At 34.0% G+C, this 19,459-nt stretch overlaps 3 protein-coding genes and 1 long non-coding RNA gene across 4 annotated transcripts; 2 read left to right on the forward strand and 2 right to left on the reverse strand.

Moving 5' to 3' along the window:
• Positions 3,747 to 4,670, forward strand: LOC104720013 (glutathione S-transferase T3-like). Its single transcript, XM_010437988.1, has one exon. It carries the CDS (start codon positions 3,747 to 3,749, stop codon positions 4,668 to 4,670), a length of 924 nt encoding a protein of 307 aa, XP_010436290.1.
• LOC104716923 lies at positions 5,069 to 5,673 on the forward strand. The gene is made up of 2 exons (XR_756162.1): positions 5,069 to 5,161; positions 5,238 to 5,673. It is a non-coding gene; the product is annotated as an uncharacterized LOC104716923 (long non-coding RNA).
• LOC104716924 (probable indole-3-pyruvate monooxygenase YUCCA1) lies at positions 13,231 to 15,530 on the reverse strand. Its single transcript, XM_010434400.2, has 4 exons — positions 14,756 to 15,530; positions 14,399 to 14,647; positions 13,750 to 13,872; positions 13,231 to 13,656 (listed from the first exon to the last, which is right to left on the reverse strand). The coding sequence occupies exons 1-4, from the start codon at positions 15,398 to 15,400 to the stop codon at positions 13,426 to 13,428; spliced, it is 1,248 nt and encodes a 415-aa protein (XP_010432702.1). The 5' UTR covers positions 15,401 to 15,530; the 3' UTR covers positions 13,231 to 13,425.
• Positions 16,830 to 17,558, reverse strand: LOC104720014 (polygalacturonase 1 beta-like protein 3). Its single transcript, XM_010437989.1, has 2 exons — positions 17,530 to 17,558; positions 16,830 to 17,430 (listed from the first exon to the last, which is right to left on the reverse strand). Exons 1-2 carry the CDS (start codon positions 17,556 to 17,558, stop codon positions 16,830 to 16,832), a joined length of 630 nt encoding a protein of 209 aa, XP_010436291.1.

Here is a 19,459-nt window from a genome sequence, read left to right on the forward strand (position 1 = left end):
TAGTCTAGATGATGAATATGCTCAAGTGTTTGGTCCAGAGCGTCCAGGACGAGTACGTTGTGTTGGTCGTGGACCCACACCTTCAAAATTAGGAAAACGCTCAAATGTGGCTAGAGCAGATGTAGAAAATTCTGAAATGGTTGTTCAGCTGAAGGGAAAAGTGAAAGAGTTAGGAACTCAGGTAAAGGCAATGAGTACATTCATCCAACAAATACTTGGTACTTCAACCGGTGAACAGGTAATATACACAATTTAATAAGCTGAATTATTTTATTGTAAATTGATTATATAAAACTAATATACTAATTAAACTAAACATCCAGGCAACTGTATGGGCAACAGCTTTTGCTAACATACCTAATCCAGCATTGCTAAACATATCAAATGTACCTAATCCCCAGGTAAATGGTATTTACGTAAGTATTCATTTCATAGTCAACACAGAAGTTTATCCAAATTTCTTAGCAACTTTGGTTTATTTTGTTTTTATGCATTTGGAAAACTTATTAGGATGATTTCTGTAATTTGCTTTCCAGTACTTTAATTAGTAATTTCATTCTTGTTTTTATTTTATTAATTATTTCATATTGAATTGATTTTCAAATAATTAATATTTTAAATAAAAATCAATTTATAAATTATTTGAAAACTATTTTTTTAGTCGCTTTCAAGAAGCGATATAATTTTTAGAATCAATTATTTAAACTAATGTAAATTTCATATCAATTATATACAAGTGATGGTAATAATTTTAAATCAGATAGTTGAAATGATACAAATATTAAATCGGTTATTGTAAATGATACAACTATTAAATCATTTTTCAAAATTGATACTAAGTTTAACATCAGTTATTGGTAAGTGATATAAAAAATTGACATCACTTATTCATAAGTGATATAAATTTAACATCATTTATTTAGAAGTGATATAAATAATTGACATCAATTATTACAACTGACACTAATAGTAACATCACTTTTTCAAATTGATAGAAAACGTAGTATCATTTATTGGTAATTGACACATTATTACTATCAATTATAACAACCGATACAAAAAAAAAGTTTTGCATCAGTTGATAATAAATTGATGTTAATTATTTGCATCAGCAATGTGAGTATCATTTCTATAAGTGATGTAAAATTCTTTTGTATTATTTATAAGTAATGCAAAAATACAAAATAAATGATATAACATACCTGTTTTTTTGTAGTGAGTTGAGGATTTCTAAAGATTCATAAGAAAACAAAGAGTTTTAAAATCCTAAAAGAAAAAAAAAAAAGTAAATATATGTGCTTCTTTTTTACTAATACAAGACATAACCAAGGATTATTATTATTATTAGTAGTAGTATACAAATTCATGAGATAGTGGTGTGTGTGCAAGATATTTCTTGAGATTTTCTTAGATCCTTCTTGAGATTTTATTTACTACGGAATTCTTTGTTACTGGAAAAAAAAACAAAAAACTTCAATCTTCTCCGACATTAACAAAACGAATGACGTACAATGATCCATCGACCCAAAAAAAAAACTCATATAACCACGGCCCAACATTAAATCTCAAATCCATAAAAAAAAGGGCTTTTGCATAACACCAATTCAATAAGGTAAATGAGTGATCGACATGATTTTTTAGAGGTTGCATTTGTAGGAGAAATATCAAGACTTTGTTCAATAAGTCAAATTCCTGTTCTCATGATGACCCTTACAGCTACAGGCTACAAGGCTACAAACAATGAAAGCTGTCAGACATGGACTAGCGGTCAACCAAAATTTCTCAAACTTTGCGGTCGTCAAGATCTTTGTTGTGCACTTGTGCATGTAATTACAGGCTTTTATTAAAACCTTCATATTTTATTACATTCAAACAGATTTGTCTCGGAATATATAATTTGTAATTTTCCTGCCTGTACAAGTTTGCAGTGAGAAGTATTTGTATAAAAGCCTACTCTGTTATCCCAAGAGAGTTTCAACCAAATATATATATATATATATATATATATATATATATATATATATTCATTAATTGATTAAAAAGTTTACTTACATGCATGACTTATATATATAATGTTCTTGAATCACTTAAAAACTTGAAATAGTTCATATGTGTTGCTGAGGATGCTATTAATTAATATGAATATTATATGCTTAGATTGGATGTAATGTTGCTGACGTTACCAAAAAACGTCGATGCTAAGACCATCCACAATGGCGTGGATTTGGCCCGTCCCCAATATTTATTGGATTTAAATTTAAATGAAAAAAGCCCAATATCTGAAAAACGGTTCTTATTTGGGGACGTTTTTTTACCGTCCTCTTCGCCACGTGTAGCCGTGTGATTTGTTCTCGAATAAGCTAGGTCTAAAAAAAATGTATTCGGGAGACAAAATCATCCCGAGTTCTTTCTTCTCCCTCTTGACGGCGACCACGAAGGCGATTCGATCCTCCACGACGTTCTGTTCTTTTCACCGGAAAATCTTGCCAGATTAACGAAGCCGATCTTCTGTCGCATCCGAAGCCGGTCCGATCTTCAATACCTAAGACGTCCAGCGGTTCGATCTTCTCTCCCGAAGCGATCTGTCCCTGTCACCCGAAGCTTGTCCGGCGGTTCGAGCTTCTCTCCCGATGATATCCGTCTAAATAAGGTTAGTCTTCTTCCCACTACATGAGATTTAACCTTGATTGGCGCCGATTATCGAATTAGGGTTAGGGATTTGGGATTATCGAATTAGGGTTAGATAATTAGGGTTTGCGAATTAGGGTAATTGAATTAGGGTTATTCAATTAGGGTTAATTAATTGGGGTTATTGAATTAGGGTTATTGATTTAGGGATATTGAATTAGGGTAAATGATTTAGGTTATGTTTCTTTGGTGTTTTTTTTGTTTTTTTCATTTGTTCGATGGATCGTTATGTCTCTGTGTGAAGATCGAGTTGTGTCTGTGTCGTTTGTCCTTTGCTGTAGTTGTTGATCTTATAAACATGTTTGTGTCTTGGTCAAAATTTTTTTAAAACATTGAGTATCGTTAAACTTTGGTTTTTTTTTCTTAAATGTTAAAGGATCATCATCTTTGTGTCTCGGTCTATTTTTTTAACATTGAGATAGGTTAAATTTTTTTTTATCAAGGTTTTCAATTTGGTGATTGTTGTGTCATTGGTATGGTTGGTAAAATGTTTTTGACATTGATTTTGATACAACTTTTGGTTGATTAAGATAGTCATTGTCATTCGTATGATTTTTGGATAAATTTTTTTAACAATGTCATTCGTATGATGTCTCGCATTGATTCGTATGGTTGTGTTTTTTTTTAGGTTTCTCATTTGGTAGTTGTAATGTTTACTTGTAATAAATTGGTAGCATTGTTGTGTAGTTGGTTGTATTTAATTTTAGTGTTGTTTGTTCATAGTTTCTTGTTTAATTTGGTAGTTGTAATGTGTACTTGTCATAAATTGTGATTAGACATTTGTTGTTTGGTCTTTAAGTTTTGATAGTTATTGCAAGTAAGGTTTTAAACCATAAATCTCTTTCATTTATCTTCCCTTTCTCACTTGTAAATGATATTCACTTCTCTTCTATACTCGCATCTCTTATCTTCGCATTCCTTCTCTTCTATACCCGCTTCTAATCTCTGCTTTTCTCTTCTCTTCTCTTCGCATTGATCATCTTCTATACCCGCTTCTCTTCTCTGCTCTTATCTTCTCTTCTCCTCGCATTCCTTCTCTTCCTTATCCGTTTCTTCCTATGGATTCTAATAATCCCTTCTTTCAGTCTTCTTCTTACTTCAACTTGCTTAACAGTCAAGAAGAAGGTGGTTTAAATGATAACTTTCATTGGGAAAGTTATCCACCTTCTGGACAGAGCTCACAACCTTCTCCTCACAGCTCCCAACCTTCTCCTCACAGCTCCCAACCTTCTCCTCACAGCTCGCAAGAAACACCAAAAGAGCGCAAGGAGAGAAAGACATGGACACCTGCTGATGATGAAGTCTTGATCTCCGCATGGCTCAACACTTCAAAAGATCCCATCGTTGCAAATCAACAAAAGGGAGGAAGCTTCTGGAGCAGGATTCAAAAATACTATTGTGACACTCCTCACGCTAGAAACGGTGGGGAACAGATGCTGGTGACACATTGCAAGCAGCGTTGGCACAAGATAAATGACCATACTAACAAGTTCTGTGCCGCATTCGCAGCTGCGGAGAGACAGAACAGCTCTGGTCATTCTGAAAATGATATCATGAAGAATGCACATGATATCTACTTCGCTGCCCATAACAAGAGATTCAACCTTGAACATTGTTGGTTTCGTTTAAGGTTTGAGCAGAAATTTCTATCCCTTAACACTATTAACACGACCCCAGCTCAGCCTGCAACAAAGAGGAAACAAGCTGGTGAAGGTTCGCAGTCATCAAGCTGCAGTGTTGAGGAGTCTGAGAAGAGGCCAGAAGGGATCAAGGCTGCCAAGGCGAAGAGGAACAATGCTCAGTCCACAAACGTGAAGACTCTTGCTGAGTATAAGAGCATGTGGGATGTCAAGAAAGAGGAATTAGCTGAAAAGGAGAAACTACAGAAGCTGGCCATCCTAGACACTCTCCTAGCCAAAAAAGAACCCTTGAGTGCGAGTGAAGAAATCATCATGAACAAGATAGTGTCCCAGTATTTCTGATATTATAGAATGTGTTTGTTGTTTGTTTTTCTTGCTTAGTACTCGGCTTATGTATTTGATTTGTATTCCCTGGTTGTTTGATTTGTATTTCCTGTTTAAGTATTTCTTGCTCAGTTGTGTATTTCTTGTTTCAATCTAAATTAATATAAGTCTATTTTAGTACTCGGCTATTGTAATTTCTAGTAACTCGGCTATTGTATAAACTAACTTAATCAGATTGTGTATTGTTGTACTAAGTCTAATCTGCTTCTTCTTGTTTATCTTCAGGTTACGTAAGACATGGGCCACGACTATAGCTATTCCCAGCCTTCTTCATCTGATCTGGCTGATAAGTACTCAGAGGACACTGCGGATAGAGAGCTAGATGCATTGATTCGTATGGATGAAGCAGAGTCTAGGCAATACCCACCTCAACCGGAGGTGGAGCATGGATTCCCGAAGGAATGTTATTGTGGTGCGAAGCCTTTTTTAACCAACTGCTACAACAGAAGGTATGTGATGAAGTATAAGTTTAAATAAAGTATAAGTGTAAGTTTCGTATACGTACTAACTCCTTATTTATTGCAGGTTCTTCACATGTCCAAATGTCGATGATGGTGAGATGCATATTCACAAGTGGTGGGATGTGGCTGTAATGGAGGAGTTGAGGGACAGTGATAGACGATATGAAGTGATGGCTGAGAAGGTAGATTACTTAACCTTGTTCAATGATGAGAGTAACGCAACTGAACAGAAACTGGTAAGGTTGGAGAATGTAGTTAATGAGATATGTAAGGAAAATAAGTTAAGAAAATTTACTGATTTGCTGGTTGTAGGTGTAATCATCATTTTCACATGTATTTTGTTCATGTTGGTGTAATGATTTACACGGGTACTTGTTGTTTTCTTATCATGTATGTTGTTTTGTTTTGGTCTCTCACGGGTATTACATGTATTTTGACTACGGACGTGTTGGTCTCTGTCACGGGTACTTGTTGTTGGTGTAATCATGTATGTTCTTTTGTTTTGGTCTCTCACGGGTTACAAACTGGAACTCCACTATATATATGATAACTCACACCAAACACGACCAAACCAACAACACAAGTCATTTCTTTATCTTCCTTTCTTCATAACCAAAGTAGCAACTCATTTCATCAAATAAGATCAAAGCAACAAAATACTCTCGCTCTCTTCCTTTAACTTCCATTCTCTTCTTCTCTCTTTAATACAAAGTCATTTCTTCATTTCTTTTCCTTTCTCTTGAAATGGGATCATCTTCAAACCATTATCATTACCATGGAGATGATGATCACTATCACTACCAAGCAGATGATAGTGATCATTTTGATGCTTATTTAGAAAATATTTATGATGTCTCCCAAAATATCCCCGAACCAAACCAGCCACAAGAAAGGATTTTTATCGAGCGAAACCGGGAAGAAGGCCACAATAATCTTTGGAATGATTATTTTAGTGACACTCCCACATATCCAGAATATTTATTCCGGCAACGGTTTCGCATGCACAAGCCACTGTTCATGCGAATTGTGCAACGTCTCTCTACCGAAATCCAATATTTCCGCCAAAGCCAGGATGCAACCGGACGTGCTGGTCTTTCACCTATACAAAAATGTACTGCAGCAATTCGTCAATTGGCATATGGTACTTCGTCTGACAGTGTTGACGAGTATGTCCGAATTGGTGCTTCGACAGCTCGAGAATGTTTGCACGAATTTACCGCCGGCATCATCCAAGTGTTTGGAGATGAATACTTAAGACGTCCTACACAGGAGGATCTACAAAGACTACTCTTTCAGAATGAACAGCGTGGATTTCCCGGGATGATTGGTAGCATTGACTGTATGCATTGGGGGTGGAAGAATTGTCCCACGGCTTGGAAAGGCATGTATTCACGGTCAACCGGAAAACCTACAATTGTGTTGGAAGCAGTAGCTTCGTATGACCTCTGGATATGGCATGCCTTTTTTGGAGCTCCAGGTACTATGAACGATCTTAATATTCTTGATCGATCTAATGTTTTTGATGACATAATAACCGGTCAAGCTCCGGAAGTCAACTTTGTTGTCAACGGAAGGGAGTACAACTTGGCGTACTATCTCACTGATGGTATTTATCCAAATTGGGCAACTTTTATTCAATCAATCCGACTTCCACAAGGTAGGAAAAAATCTCTCTTTTCTAAAAAACAAGAAGCTGTTAGGAAAGATGTTGAGCGTGCCTTTGGAGTCTTGCAAGCTAGATTCGCCGTTATTAAAAATCCGTCTCGTTTATGGGATAAAAACAAAATGGCAAATGTAATAAGATCATGCATAATACTCCATAATATGATTGTCGAAGACGAACGACATACATACAGTTACCGAAACATTATTTCTGAATTTCAACACGGAGAACATGTGGATCAAACATTTACCGTTGGTGCCGCCGGTGTGGGTTCAAATATCAGCAGTACGATTACTCGTCAAACAAGACTTCGGGATAAACAAGCTCATGATCAACTAAAACATGATTTGATTGAGCATATTTGGACAAACTTTGGACATCTTCCGGATAATGAAGTTTGATTTTAAAATTTCTATGAGTTGAATAAAATGTTTGTTTTGGTTTTGATGTTTTTATGTTATATTTTTAATGTTATTAATTTCTAAATTGTATGTTTTTGTATTTTCTTTCTTTAAATAATTAATCTTTAAACTTTCAAAATAATATTATTTTATTTGGGGGACCAAACCCAAATACACACCAATGCTCCTACTAAAAATAAGAAACCCTCAAAATATTAGTATTAAATGTGGGGGACCAAAAAAAGTCCCACACCATTGTGGATGGTCTAAGGTAGACTCACAATCACAGAAAAACTCAAGGAGAAAGATAGTTGGGCCATGAAGACAATTAAGCCCTATTTAGACATGGGTTTTCCGTGGAAATTTGAACGACGTACGATAAATGACAGAACTAATTGTATTACTGTATGTGTTTCAGCCTTTCAGGGGTTGATTAAGATAATACATTAGCAAGAGATTAAGACCAATATTTTTTCTTTTTCCTTTTTGGCCACTTACTTTATTTTAGTTTGTTTGACCAAAAAAACATTATTTTAGTTTTAAGTTGATGGGCATTTCTACAAAAACACCAAATTTGTTGTTTAAAATATTTCAATACTTCTTTTTGTTTGGACACAGTGCATCAAATTCAATGAGGTATACATTCACATAAAACTTTCTCCTGATTCTAGTTATATCCATTTCCTAATACTCTACAAAACTAAGAATAACAAGCTGAAACCTTGTAGCCACTTGTGGCAAACGCTATATATGATATTTGGGAAAGTACAACTCTGTACAAAGCACCAAGGCAAGCGTGAGCTTGAGTTTTAAGCTTCAGTTTTACANAAAAAAAAAAAAAAAAAAAAAAAAAAAGCTTCAGTTTTACAACTTAACTACAAGTATTTAGATGTATTAACATGACATAAGAGAACGATGAAACCTTGTATAAATCTCTTTAAACTAGCGCTGGGTTGAGTTTACTAAAAATTACTGGAACTGCCTAAAATTAAGTCGTTTATTCATTTTAATCATTATATTGTAATCAAATTGCATAATTATAGTCAAAATTGAATGATGATTTTGAACATTTTAAAACTTCGAAATAAAATTGAATCTAGTATTGTTGGTCATTGAACGATCACCAAGAAAAAACGAGCATATAGCAATCTAAGAGTAAATTTAGACGGAGCATGCTGAATGGCAGAGGACACGACAAGTCTATTCTGATGAAAGCTTTGCTTTTGTCATCATATGTACATATAATGACATAAATACTAATTTCAAATTTTGACTCACACGTTTTCACAAGTTTCACATATATGGCTACATATGATACGTGAGTAAGAGAAGTGCATTTGTTTCTTTGCATGGCAAATCCCCATGCATCTATACATAATATATATATATGCAGTGTGTATTGATTAGTACAAGTGCATGCCAACTTAAGTATGCAATAGGGAAGGTACGGTTCATCGGATCATGAGTATTTATCTCGAATCTAACTCCCCTCGTGGTCCATACCTTAATCTTACATCACTATTATATCCCTATAATTTCTATACACTACAAGAAAACAAGCTGTTTGGGACTCCAAAAATCGTCCTAAAATGGTCGCAAATGCACTATATATGACTATTTTGTGACTGTTTTGAATAGTCGTTAAAATTTGGTCGCAAAATTTATTGGTCCCGATATAGTCACAAAATACTGACCACTATGTGACCTCATTTTATGTCTTAAATTTGCGACTACATTAAGATCAATATGTAGTCATATATTCCTGACCCTTTTGCGACAAACTACATAAAAAAAAGTAAAAAAAAAAAATAAAAATTTATACAAGAAAATGAAATTAAAAGTAGTTTTTATTTCTTTCGTAAATTCATTATATATATACAATATATCTATATAACTATATCTATAGATTGGCAACTGCCGGAGATGTATTATTACAGCGACGGAGAACAAAACGGTGGCGGCGACCGGAGTGCCAGAGATGCGACTGTGCAGAAATCGAGATGTATTGATGGTGAACTGGCAGAAGATTCGAAATGTAGTGGTGGTGGTAAACGGTGCGAGCAACCACCATCATCTCCGACATCGTTGACACTGGGATCTTCAGATCCACCACCTCTGACGTCGTCGTTGACAATAGGGTCTTCAGATTCAACACCTCTGAAGTCGTTGTTGACACTGATTCTTCAGATCTGTGGTTGAGACCTAAAGTACAAATCAAATAAATAATTAAAACACATAGAATTTCTCCAGATCTATTCTCAGCAACGATGGGTTCAGAAACAGATTAAGAACGGAGAGAGAAAAAGAGACAAACTTGTTTCCACCGTCTACACTGACGCGGTTGCTGTATTAGATCCGACGGCCGGTATAGAAACCACGTTTAACTCTGCTCCTTTGGTATCTTCAGAGGAGAAGGCGACAAAGAGAGAAGATGAGGAAAAGAGAGAAAACAAAAATTGATTTTCTTTAGAAAGAAAGGGAAAGACACGATGAGTAGAAGGGAAGGAGAAAAGAAGATGATTTCTGTCCGTTGGATTGACTTCATCAATGGTGGATAATAAACTAATGACAATCTTTGCCATTTAAGAATAGCCAATGAGAAATTTTCCCCTTTTTTCTTTGATAAATTTTGGTAATTTGATTTCATTTTATGTTATAATTTAGATATTGGGGGTATGGATTTATAAAGTATTAGAATTGATTTAGATTTAAATTTTGATCTATTAGATTTCAATTAGATTTATAAAGAAAACATTTTGGTTTTTTTTAAAGTGATGGATTTCTGTTTTTAATATATATATATATATATATATATAAGTTACATTATTCGAGTTTTATAATTATGATTAAAATAAAAAATGACTAGCAAAAATTGGTAACAAGCATTCAAAAGCACTTATAGTCCAAACTTATTATACATATAAAATTTTAAGTTGAAGGGCCACAAAGATTTACAAATGATTTTACAACTCAGATTAGAATTCTCAATGTAATTAGAAATTACATAAAAATCACAAATATTACATAAAAATCACATGTAACACTTATACATGTTATATATGTAAGTTGCAAATATATTTTCTAAACATTGGAAATTAAAGTGTTTTGGGTATTAGAATGATTGAGTGTCTAAAATAGTTCATATCTATGTAGAAACAAATAACTTAACATATTTTACAATTCTTTATTGTTGAATATATAAATAAATTCGTTAGGCCTTGGTAAAAAGTAGCAAATTCGTCACAATCTCATGTGTTAGTAGCAAAGTGGTGGCAAACTAGTCGCAAATATGTGACCGTATTAGTACAATAGTCGCAAAGTGTAACTGTTTTGTGACCTTATTCTATGAATCACAAACTTATACATATCAAATTTTAAGTTTAAGGGCCACAAAATTTTGCAAATGATTTTACAAGCACTCATATTAAGAATTATAACTACTATCTATGAGTGTAATAAGTAAAAACTTGATATAGTAAGTAAAGTTAGAAATTACAAAACAATCACAAACAAGATATAGAAATCACATGTAATACTTATACATGTTATGTAAGTTGCAAATATTTTTTCCTAAACATTTGAAATTATATTTCTTTTTGATATAATGATGATTCATTGTCTAGAGTGATTCATACCAATGTAGAAATAAATACATTCACAAATTTTATAATTCTTTATTGTTGAATATACATAAACAATTATTAGAAGTTAGTAAAAAGAAGCAAATTCGTCACAATCTCAGGTGTTAGTAGCAAAGTAATCACAAAATAGTCACAAATAATTAACAAAATAGTCTCAAAATGTGACCGTTTTGCGACACTATTTTGTGAGACAAACAAAAAAAAATTAAAGCCTCCAAAAAGAAAAAGAAAAAATATATGATTCGGCAATCACTCGTAGAATTATAAAAAATATTTCTTAAATTAATGAGTAAAAAATTGATATAAAGAAAATACCTAAAGTCACAAATAAGTAGCAAATTTGGGACTACTTTTGTGACTGAAACTCCCGACCATAAAAAGCGTCTCTAATTCGTCACAATTTACGATTATTTTAGGATTACAATGATATAGTCTTATAATAGTCTTATAATAGTCACAAATATGAGACGATTTGGAGACTACAACTGTTTGTAGTAATTTTGGGACTGTTTTGCAACCATTGTTTATGTAGTCTTCTATTAGTTATAAATTCGTCCCAAAAACGTTACAATTATTTGTGACCAAAAAAAGAGTCATAAACTGTAGTCTCAAACTGCATGTTTTCTTGTAGTGATAGCAACAGACAACTGTAGACGTATACTTATCACTTATATATATGTGCATCTACGAAATCCTAAAAATATTGGAAACTTTACTCTCTTTTATTTGTCTATTAGTTTGATCCCCTACTAATTACCTATAGAAATTCAGAAATTGCTCGATGTATACTAATAAGCCAAACGAAAAAGAACATATATATAGAAGAGTAGCCAAATTTTGACACATATTGAAATTAAACGGTGAGGAACATGCAATTAAAATATATTCACTAGGTATATATATGAAAACCATTGTACTTTACTCACTGGTCTTTTTTGAAGAACTATTTTTACATGCTTAATTAATTATAATAATTTCTGTTTATTAGTTTCACAATAATGATATACTACAAAATCAGTTCTTGTTAATATCTCTGATTATCGTATTTCTTATATCTGACTTAAGGTTTTGTTACTACAAATTTTCTTTGAATAAAAACAAACTCTCTTATACGTGCAAAAGGAAAATTTTGATTCCATCTTCAGTTCTTTTTTTCTGGCCAGATGATTTCTTTTACTAGCATTAATTAGTGATTGATCAGTCCAATAGTAATTAGTAGTACTATATAGTCAAACAAAACACGGGAAAAGTTAAAGTAGGTAGAGAATGACTGTAATTAAACGCAATTAAAACGACTAAATTAAAAGATGAAAATTAGTTATAGAGAGATTTGGAGTATTAAACACAGAAGGTAGTAGCGACTAGCGACTAGCGAGGCAAGGGAGCGATGACATACTTAACATGCAAAGAGAAATGTCAAATCTGAAAATTGACAGTGTGCCTGCAACATGGTCAGTAGGACAAAGCCCCTAACCATAAGAATTTTTTATTTTATATTATTTCTTTAAAATGAAAGAGCATAAAATAAGGAAATCAAAAGAGTGACGTAAGTGTCTGAGCATAGTTAACGTAAGTAAGTATGCATGGATGCGTGTCATAACGTTTCTCGAATTCAATGCCCTCAAATATCATTGATTTTTTTCGTATTGTTTTCTTTAATTATTCTCTCTTCATACATCTTTGAAAAAAATAGTAATGACATTATAATCCGATCTCGAGGGAGTTTACATTAAAATATAAATTCAATATACAACTACTGTAATTAGTATTAAGTTAGATAGGTTAAAAGAAAATTAAAACAACCTTTTATCAGATATTTAAGGAATGTCTTTTTCCACGGATAGTTTTACTAGCAAATTGTTTGCGCAAAGCCATTAATATTAATTAGAATAAAGATATATGGAAAACCTCATTTGTGACTGCAACTAATGATCGATTCAGATGTGAATACAATGACAATTGCTTAGGTCACTTGAGTGAATGAAGTTGTATATTGGGTAACATTACTAAACTGATACCCTAAAAGAAGTTATATCACTTATTAGAAATATGCGCGCGTGTGTGTAATGTGCACAGAGTCTCTCATGGCGGCAGAGAGAGAGAGAGAGCGATGTGTCATTTAGGTAGAAAGAGATCGTCCATGCGGTGATAGCAGAAGATAGTGTCAGCTCTATTGATTCTCATTTCAGTGACAAATCAGTGCCACCTTCCCTCCTTCTCTTCCTTACGTCTGCATCTCTCTATATATATATTACATATCCATTTGTCTCTCTTACATTCACATTTTAATATTTAGTTTGAATTTCTATAAATACTATTAGTACCATGGGATTATTATTTGATCTTCCGAGATAGACTTGTATTTTCGACAAACACTCACTGACTAGTATACAAAAGCTGATATTCACACAATAACCCCTAACCATTGACAAGTTATTTCTTCGATTTACAACGTACAACAAAACTAGGTGGTAGTGTAAACTGTAAAGGATTAAAAACAAAAAAAAAAACAACAATTTAAGAAAAAAAAAACTGAAAAAAGGAAAATTAGGAATTAGAGAAAAAAACAAAATGGGAACTGCACAAATTCCTGATAGGCCCCATGATATCATCGTCTCTCCACTGGTCACCAATTTCGCCAGCGATCTTAACGGCGTCAGACGCCGTCCCAAGGAGTCCTCTCCTCGTAAAACCAACTGTGTACAATCCTTTCCCTCCTCTCCAGCCGTTAGGAAACGGCGTTTTCGGCATCCCTTCTTCCGTGAAGAAATCACTTCCCTAATTAATAAATTATTCATGAGTTTTTTTATTTTTTTTAGGATGAGTGGGGGGGAGTTATTAGAGAGATATGTGGAAGCATATATGCATTACCTGAAGCCAAGTAGATACGTTGCTTTTGTAACCAGTGGCAAATATGATAGAGTCAAAATCCTTTTCTTGACCATCCATAAACTTTGCTCCATTTTTTGTGATTTCCTTTACACCTTCCATTATCTTCATTTTTTTGGTTACATAAGCAAATCACCAATATTAGGTATATCTTTTATATATTAGGTATATATATATATATATAGTATTTTCTTAAGAAAGAAATAGAGAAACGATTAGCTTAATTAGAAACATGCATGCATGGTTTATAAAATCATGAAGATTGAAGACGGAAAGAAAACTGGTTTACGGAAGCATAAATAAACAGAAAATAATACAAACAAAAAATAACTTTTTTCTGTCATCAAGAGAATAAAGGAAACATTCTCAAGGACTACTAAAACATTTTAATAAGCTAACAATTTAAAACTAATTCTTTTGTAGTTTTCCACAATATTAACACGGTTCTTTTAGAAAGTTGGCTAATACAAATAGTATTATCTTGTGGGCTATACAGAGTTATAAGATATAAACAAATAATTACTAAAAGTTGCCCGCTCTAGGCACGCAAAATTTTGTCACTCAAATCATAAAAAGAGAACAAGATTAAATTAAATAGAAAGAGACGATATAGTTGAAAACTTAAAGTCACCTGAATCTTGCCAGATCTGATGAGAGACATAGCTCCAACGTCGAGAACCGGACTTTTTCCGGTGACATTTTTTAGCTCAAGCGGACCCGTTTTCGGCCGGCGAAGACCTAACCGGTCGGTATTTCCAAACGAAAGATTGGCCATCAACAACAAGAACTTGTCAACGAGCCTTAAGGGTAAGCATTTGAGAAGTGTCATCCCAACTCCAAATGTTGATAGCCCAAGTATCTCCCTTGGCAACACATGAACCTACGTACGTAAGTAAAATAATTGTATCATCTCATTTGTTTACATAAAAGAATGGGAGAGAATTACCGACAGAGAAATCTAAAAAATTAAACATGTTTTTTTACTTACGGTGTTTCGGACAACAAGATGAGGAGAGGCGTTATGTCGGACGAGGTCTAAACTAATTTCCATACCGGAATTTCCACATCCGACGACCAAAACTTTCTGACGCCGGAACTCTTCGCCGCTTTTGTATTCACTTGCGTGAACGATTTTCCCGCCGGAAAACTTCTTTATACCTGGAATCTCCGGGAAGCATGGATCTGCGTTCTCACCAGTGGCCACCACAAGCCATTTCGAGAGATACTCCGTGTTATCAAGAGTCTTTACTCTCCAGAAACCGGAAGATGAATCGAATGACGCTTTTTGGACGTCCGCTTTGAACCTCGGGATGATGCGGAAGTGCGAAGCGTAGGACTCAAGGTAGGCCAAGAACTCGTTTTTGGAAGGGTATTTTGGAAAATTTTCAGGGAAATCCAAGAGGGGTAACCGGCAAAAGTGTTTTGGGAGATGGAGTTTGAGCCGGTCATAGGTTTTAGATTTCCATAGAGATGCTATTGAATCAGAACGCTCTAGGATCAGAGAAGGGACTCCACGGCTTGAGAGACATGCTGACGTGGCGAGACCGGAAGGGCCGGCTCCGATGATGATGGGACCGTGTACGAGGATGATCTGCTTGGACTGATCGGTTTGGTTGCGAGGATGGGACTCCATTTTTTTTATGGATGATTATAGAAAATGTTTTTAAAAGAGTGGAGAGACGACTAAAAGAGTGTGAGAAGATATATGTTTTACTTTTGGAGAAATGTTCTTTTGTGTGAGATGAAGAACTGTAATTTATAGAAGGGGGGGTTTCATTTGGGGTTTGGGTTTGTAGGACCTTCTAAGATTCTCTATGACGTTCTTTTTACATAGTACATTTGTATTTTTTTTTCGTTATATTTAGACTGTAAAACTAAAATTAATATTCTTATTTTCTTTGGGCATTATGAATATTGACGGCAGATTAAGTGGAATAATCAAATTAGACGGTAAACAGAGCTAGACTGGTAATCTGCATAATTAACTACGGTTTACCACATCACATAACTATATATAATGGTCTCACAAGTTCGATAATGGGGGGCGAAGACAACAATTCTAATGGACAACGAAAAATAACTTAAGTTCTTCAGAACCCCGTGAATGAGATTATTAAGCTTATGCGAGAGATTATTAACAAAATAAAAATCTTATATAGAAAAAAAAAATTCTTATGTAGAAGTGGAGTTATCTTGAGTTCGTATGATTGATCTAGAAAGCCTATATTAAGTATTTTATTATTATGAATGAATTATGTTCCTTTTTAAAAAGAATTAACTAGAAATTGAGTGTAGATAAAAGGAAGAGTAGTGAAAGAGGCATTGGAATAGTAAAATGGCAGTTCAAAAAGCAGAGTGTAATAAATGGAAAGCGTGAAGGTTAAGTAAATTATTTGCTCTTCTTCCCAATTGATTTTGGGGAACAAATCGTCAAATATAAGGAAAAAAAAAGAGATGTATTTTCCATTCTTTTTTTCTTTTTTTTTTGGAGAAAGTCTCATTCTTATTTCAAATGTGAAGTTCACTACAAAAAAGGAATTTGATATCTCCTGTCAAAAAATAATGAACCAGAACAATGGCCAGGCGCGCGGCAGTTTAACTGGTTTGATACCAATCACCGGATATACATATACATATGCGTACAAGTATACAACTGACGCAAATTCGATCTACGCTTCCTACTTCCTAGTTATGCATGGTTATTCGTTGTTACGACTTAACACCTTATAAAACATTCTATGCGCATGTCCATACATACATGATGTGTAATATCACATCTATGTACGTGTTTTTTTTTTACAGTTTTAGTAAGAAGCATAATTAGTAGACGCAACTATTATCTTTTCAGCTTTGATTTCCATAAGTGGAGCTTTCAATTTTTTTTTTTTGTATACATTTATTATTGGAAAATAGGTATTTTCATACCCCAGCTAAGGGGTATGTTGAATTCCTACCCCAATTTTGACATTGAACAAATTCATACATTATGTTCAATAATATTCAAATTCACGACACCAACTTGTAAAACTGTGTTGAATCATACACAAGCCGTTAATGGCTGCTTACGTGGAAGCCACGTAAGAAACGACGTCGTTTTGAGAAACAAAATAAAAGGCTTGTTCCATTGGTAAATCTCGACTCTTGAGGTTTTCATAATTTAGGGGTTTTCTCATTTGAGAGAACATAACAATGTCGACAACGTTGAATCCTTGGTCGATGACATTGCTGTTTTCCCCGTAGACGGTGAACTTATCGTCGTGTGCTGCGCTGTTATGGCTGTATCTCCGGAATGAGTCTGTTACGACGTTTCCGTCTTTGGCGTAGTACTTGAACGATTCGTCTCCTTCGGGACGACCACTACCATAGTTAGTGAAGTTCTTTTGGTCGTAAGTGGAGAACTTGACATCTTCGTCGTGTTTCTCGAGACTCGTTCCTAAATCGGGGAAACAGAAGATGTTAGCGGCGGAGCAGAAATCGGGAAACCGAGTTGGGAGCGAGTTGGTGGTGGCGGGTTTGGAGAAAGTGGTTGAGTCGACGACGTTGAGTGGCGAGGCTTTGGAGATTAAAAACTCCGATCTGGGAGATTCGCTACGGATCTCTTTGTTCCAGTAACGGACTAGAGATGCTTTAGGTGTGAATGGATTCTGCTCCGCCGAGAAACCGCTGTCGATTATAATAGAGTATTGTTTAATTAATTTGATTTAATTAAATTAAACTAAGAAAAGAACATGTGTCTATAAGTGAACATACACGTATTTTCACTCTTTGTATGCGTCGATTAGAAAAGACATATACGTCAGTTGTAAAAACAACGTTTGGGGTAATATATAAACACATCACATGACATAAACGAGATATAACAGTTTCGTCTCTTCTTCTTCTTCCTGTAAATTTCTAAAACAAAAACATAGTCGTAAAAATCTGAAAGAAAAACAGAGTATAGTTTGCTAGGATCTCCGGAGGTGTGTAATCCGGAGATCGATAGTTGAATCCTGAAGATAAACGTCCACTTAACTACTTACACCACAGTAGGGACGAAATTCTGTCTTAGGAGATTGCTCAAAGCAAGTCTATATCATTTTACTATTTGTTCTAACGTTGAAGAAGGAGAAATCATTAAGTGAGTTTCTCCTTGATATGTGTGTTTGATCTGCTTCTATATTCTGGGAACAACACATTAAACGTCCTCGGACGATAACAATCTGCATTGCCAACAAAAATCCACATTAATTAATTCAACGCTCGATCGAGGAAAGAAAGAAAAGAGGAAGAAGAAGATTTAAACGACGTCGTTTTAGCCAAAACAAGCCCTTTAATTTGTTTCTCAAAACGACGTCGTTTCTTACGTGGCTTCCACGTAAGCAGCCGTTAACGGCTTGTGTATGATTCAACACAGTTTTACAAGTTGGTGTCGTGAATTTGAATATTATTGAACATAATGTATAGATTTGCTCAATATCAAAGTTGGGATATGAATTCAACATATCCCTTAGCTGAGGTATGAAAATACCGATTTTCCGTTTACTATTATAGTCCTCTCAAACATGAACATGCATATAAAGTATATTTTACAAGGACATGGATTAGGAATTTATATATTTTGATGTAAAAAGAAAATTTAATATACAAAATTATCAAGCTATGTACAATTTGATTACGAAGGGTATGATCGTGCGCCGAAATTAGCTAAAATGTTTGTACAAGAAAGCAAGCATAATTCATTCACATGCTTCTTGGAGAAACTTTATAGCCTTAATAGAAGTATTTATTTAAATACTAGATATTTAAGAGTTTGTACTTTGTAGGATGATAAACTGGATAAGACTTAAAAATGTATGCAAAACTCGACATATAAACACATGCATCGCTGTGATCCATTTCGTCACTGTAGAGTATAACATACTGAATGAATTTGTTGAATCCTTTAATATAAGTATTTTCAGATTACAAACCTAAAACGGAACATCATGTACATCTAATATTTACTTTAGAAAAATTTAGAGAAGCATCGCTCAATAATTTAGCAAATAAAAGTTCAGACAACATATTTCTCTTGTATATATAATACTCCCACATATTATTTTAATAGTCACTGTTATGTCTATGTATTGATGTAGTGCGAGGCTGCGAGCTACAAATAGAAATCATGATTGATTTTTAATTTATCTTAAAGAATATGTGTTGAAGTGTAAACATTTCCATTGTTTGATTATACTTGCGTAACACTTCGTGTTCAAACTTTATTTGGGAATCTAGGGGGTAGAGACTAAATGTAATAATTAAATGAGGCTATTATTGACGTATTAGTGACTTGTTAATTATAACATGGTTATGAGAAAACAAAGCTTGTTGGTAGGTTGTAATGATGAAAGATATAATCAAGGGTAAAAGAAAATAATTGAAAGTACAACTATAATCATTGATACGAATTCTCCATGCTTGATATCATAAGGAGTGCCGTGCATGTGGTTCCACTCTAAATGTATAGATTCAATTTTTTAAAAAAGTTGTAGCAAACGAATTAATTTCAGAAAGCATAACAAATTCTGACACAACCAATTAAAAGCGTTGCATAAAAATGGTTATTTTGGCCAAGATGATTCTATTGTTGATCGACTAATTAGGATAATAATATAAATGGATTTGGTTAAGATTTAAGATAAATGAAGTGAGCACGGTGGGTAAGTTTTAG

The sequence above is a fragment of the Camelina sativa genome, chromosome 10 (assembly GCF_000633955.1).
Source record: "Camelina sativa cultivar DH55 chromosome 10, Cs, whole genome shotgun sequence".
In the NCBI taxonomy this organism is placed as follows: domain Eukaryota; kingdom Viridiplantae; phylum Streptophyta; class Magnoliopsida; order Brassicales; family Brassicaceae; genus Camelina; species Camelina sativa.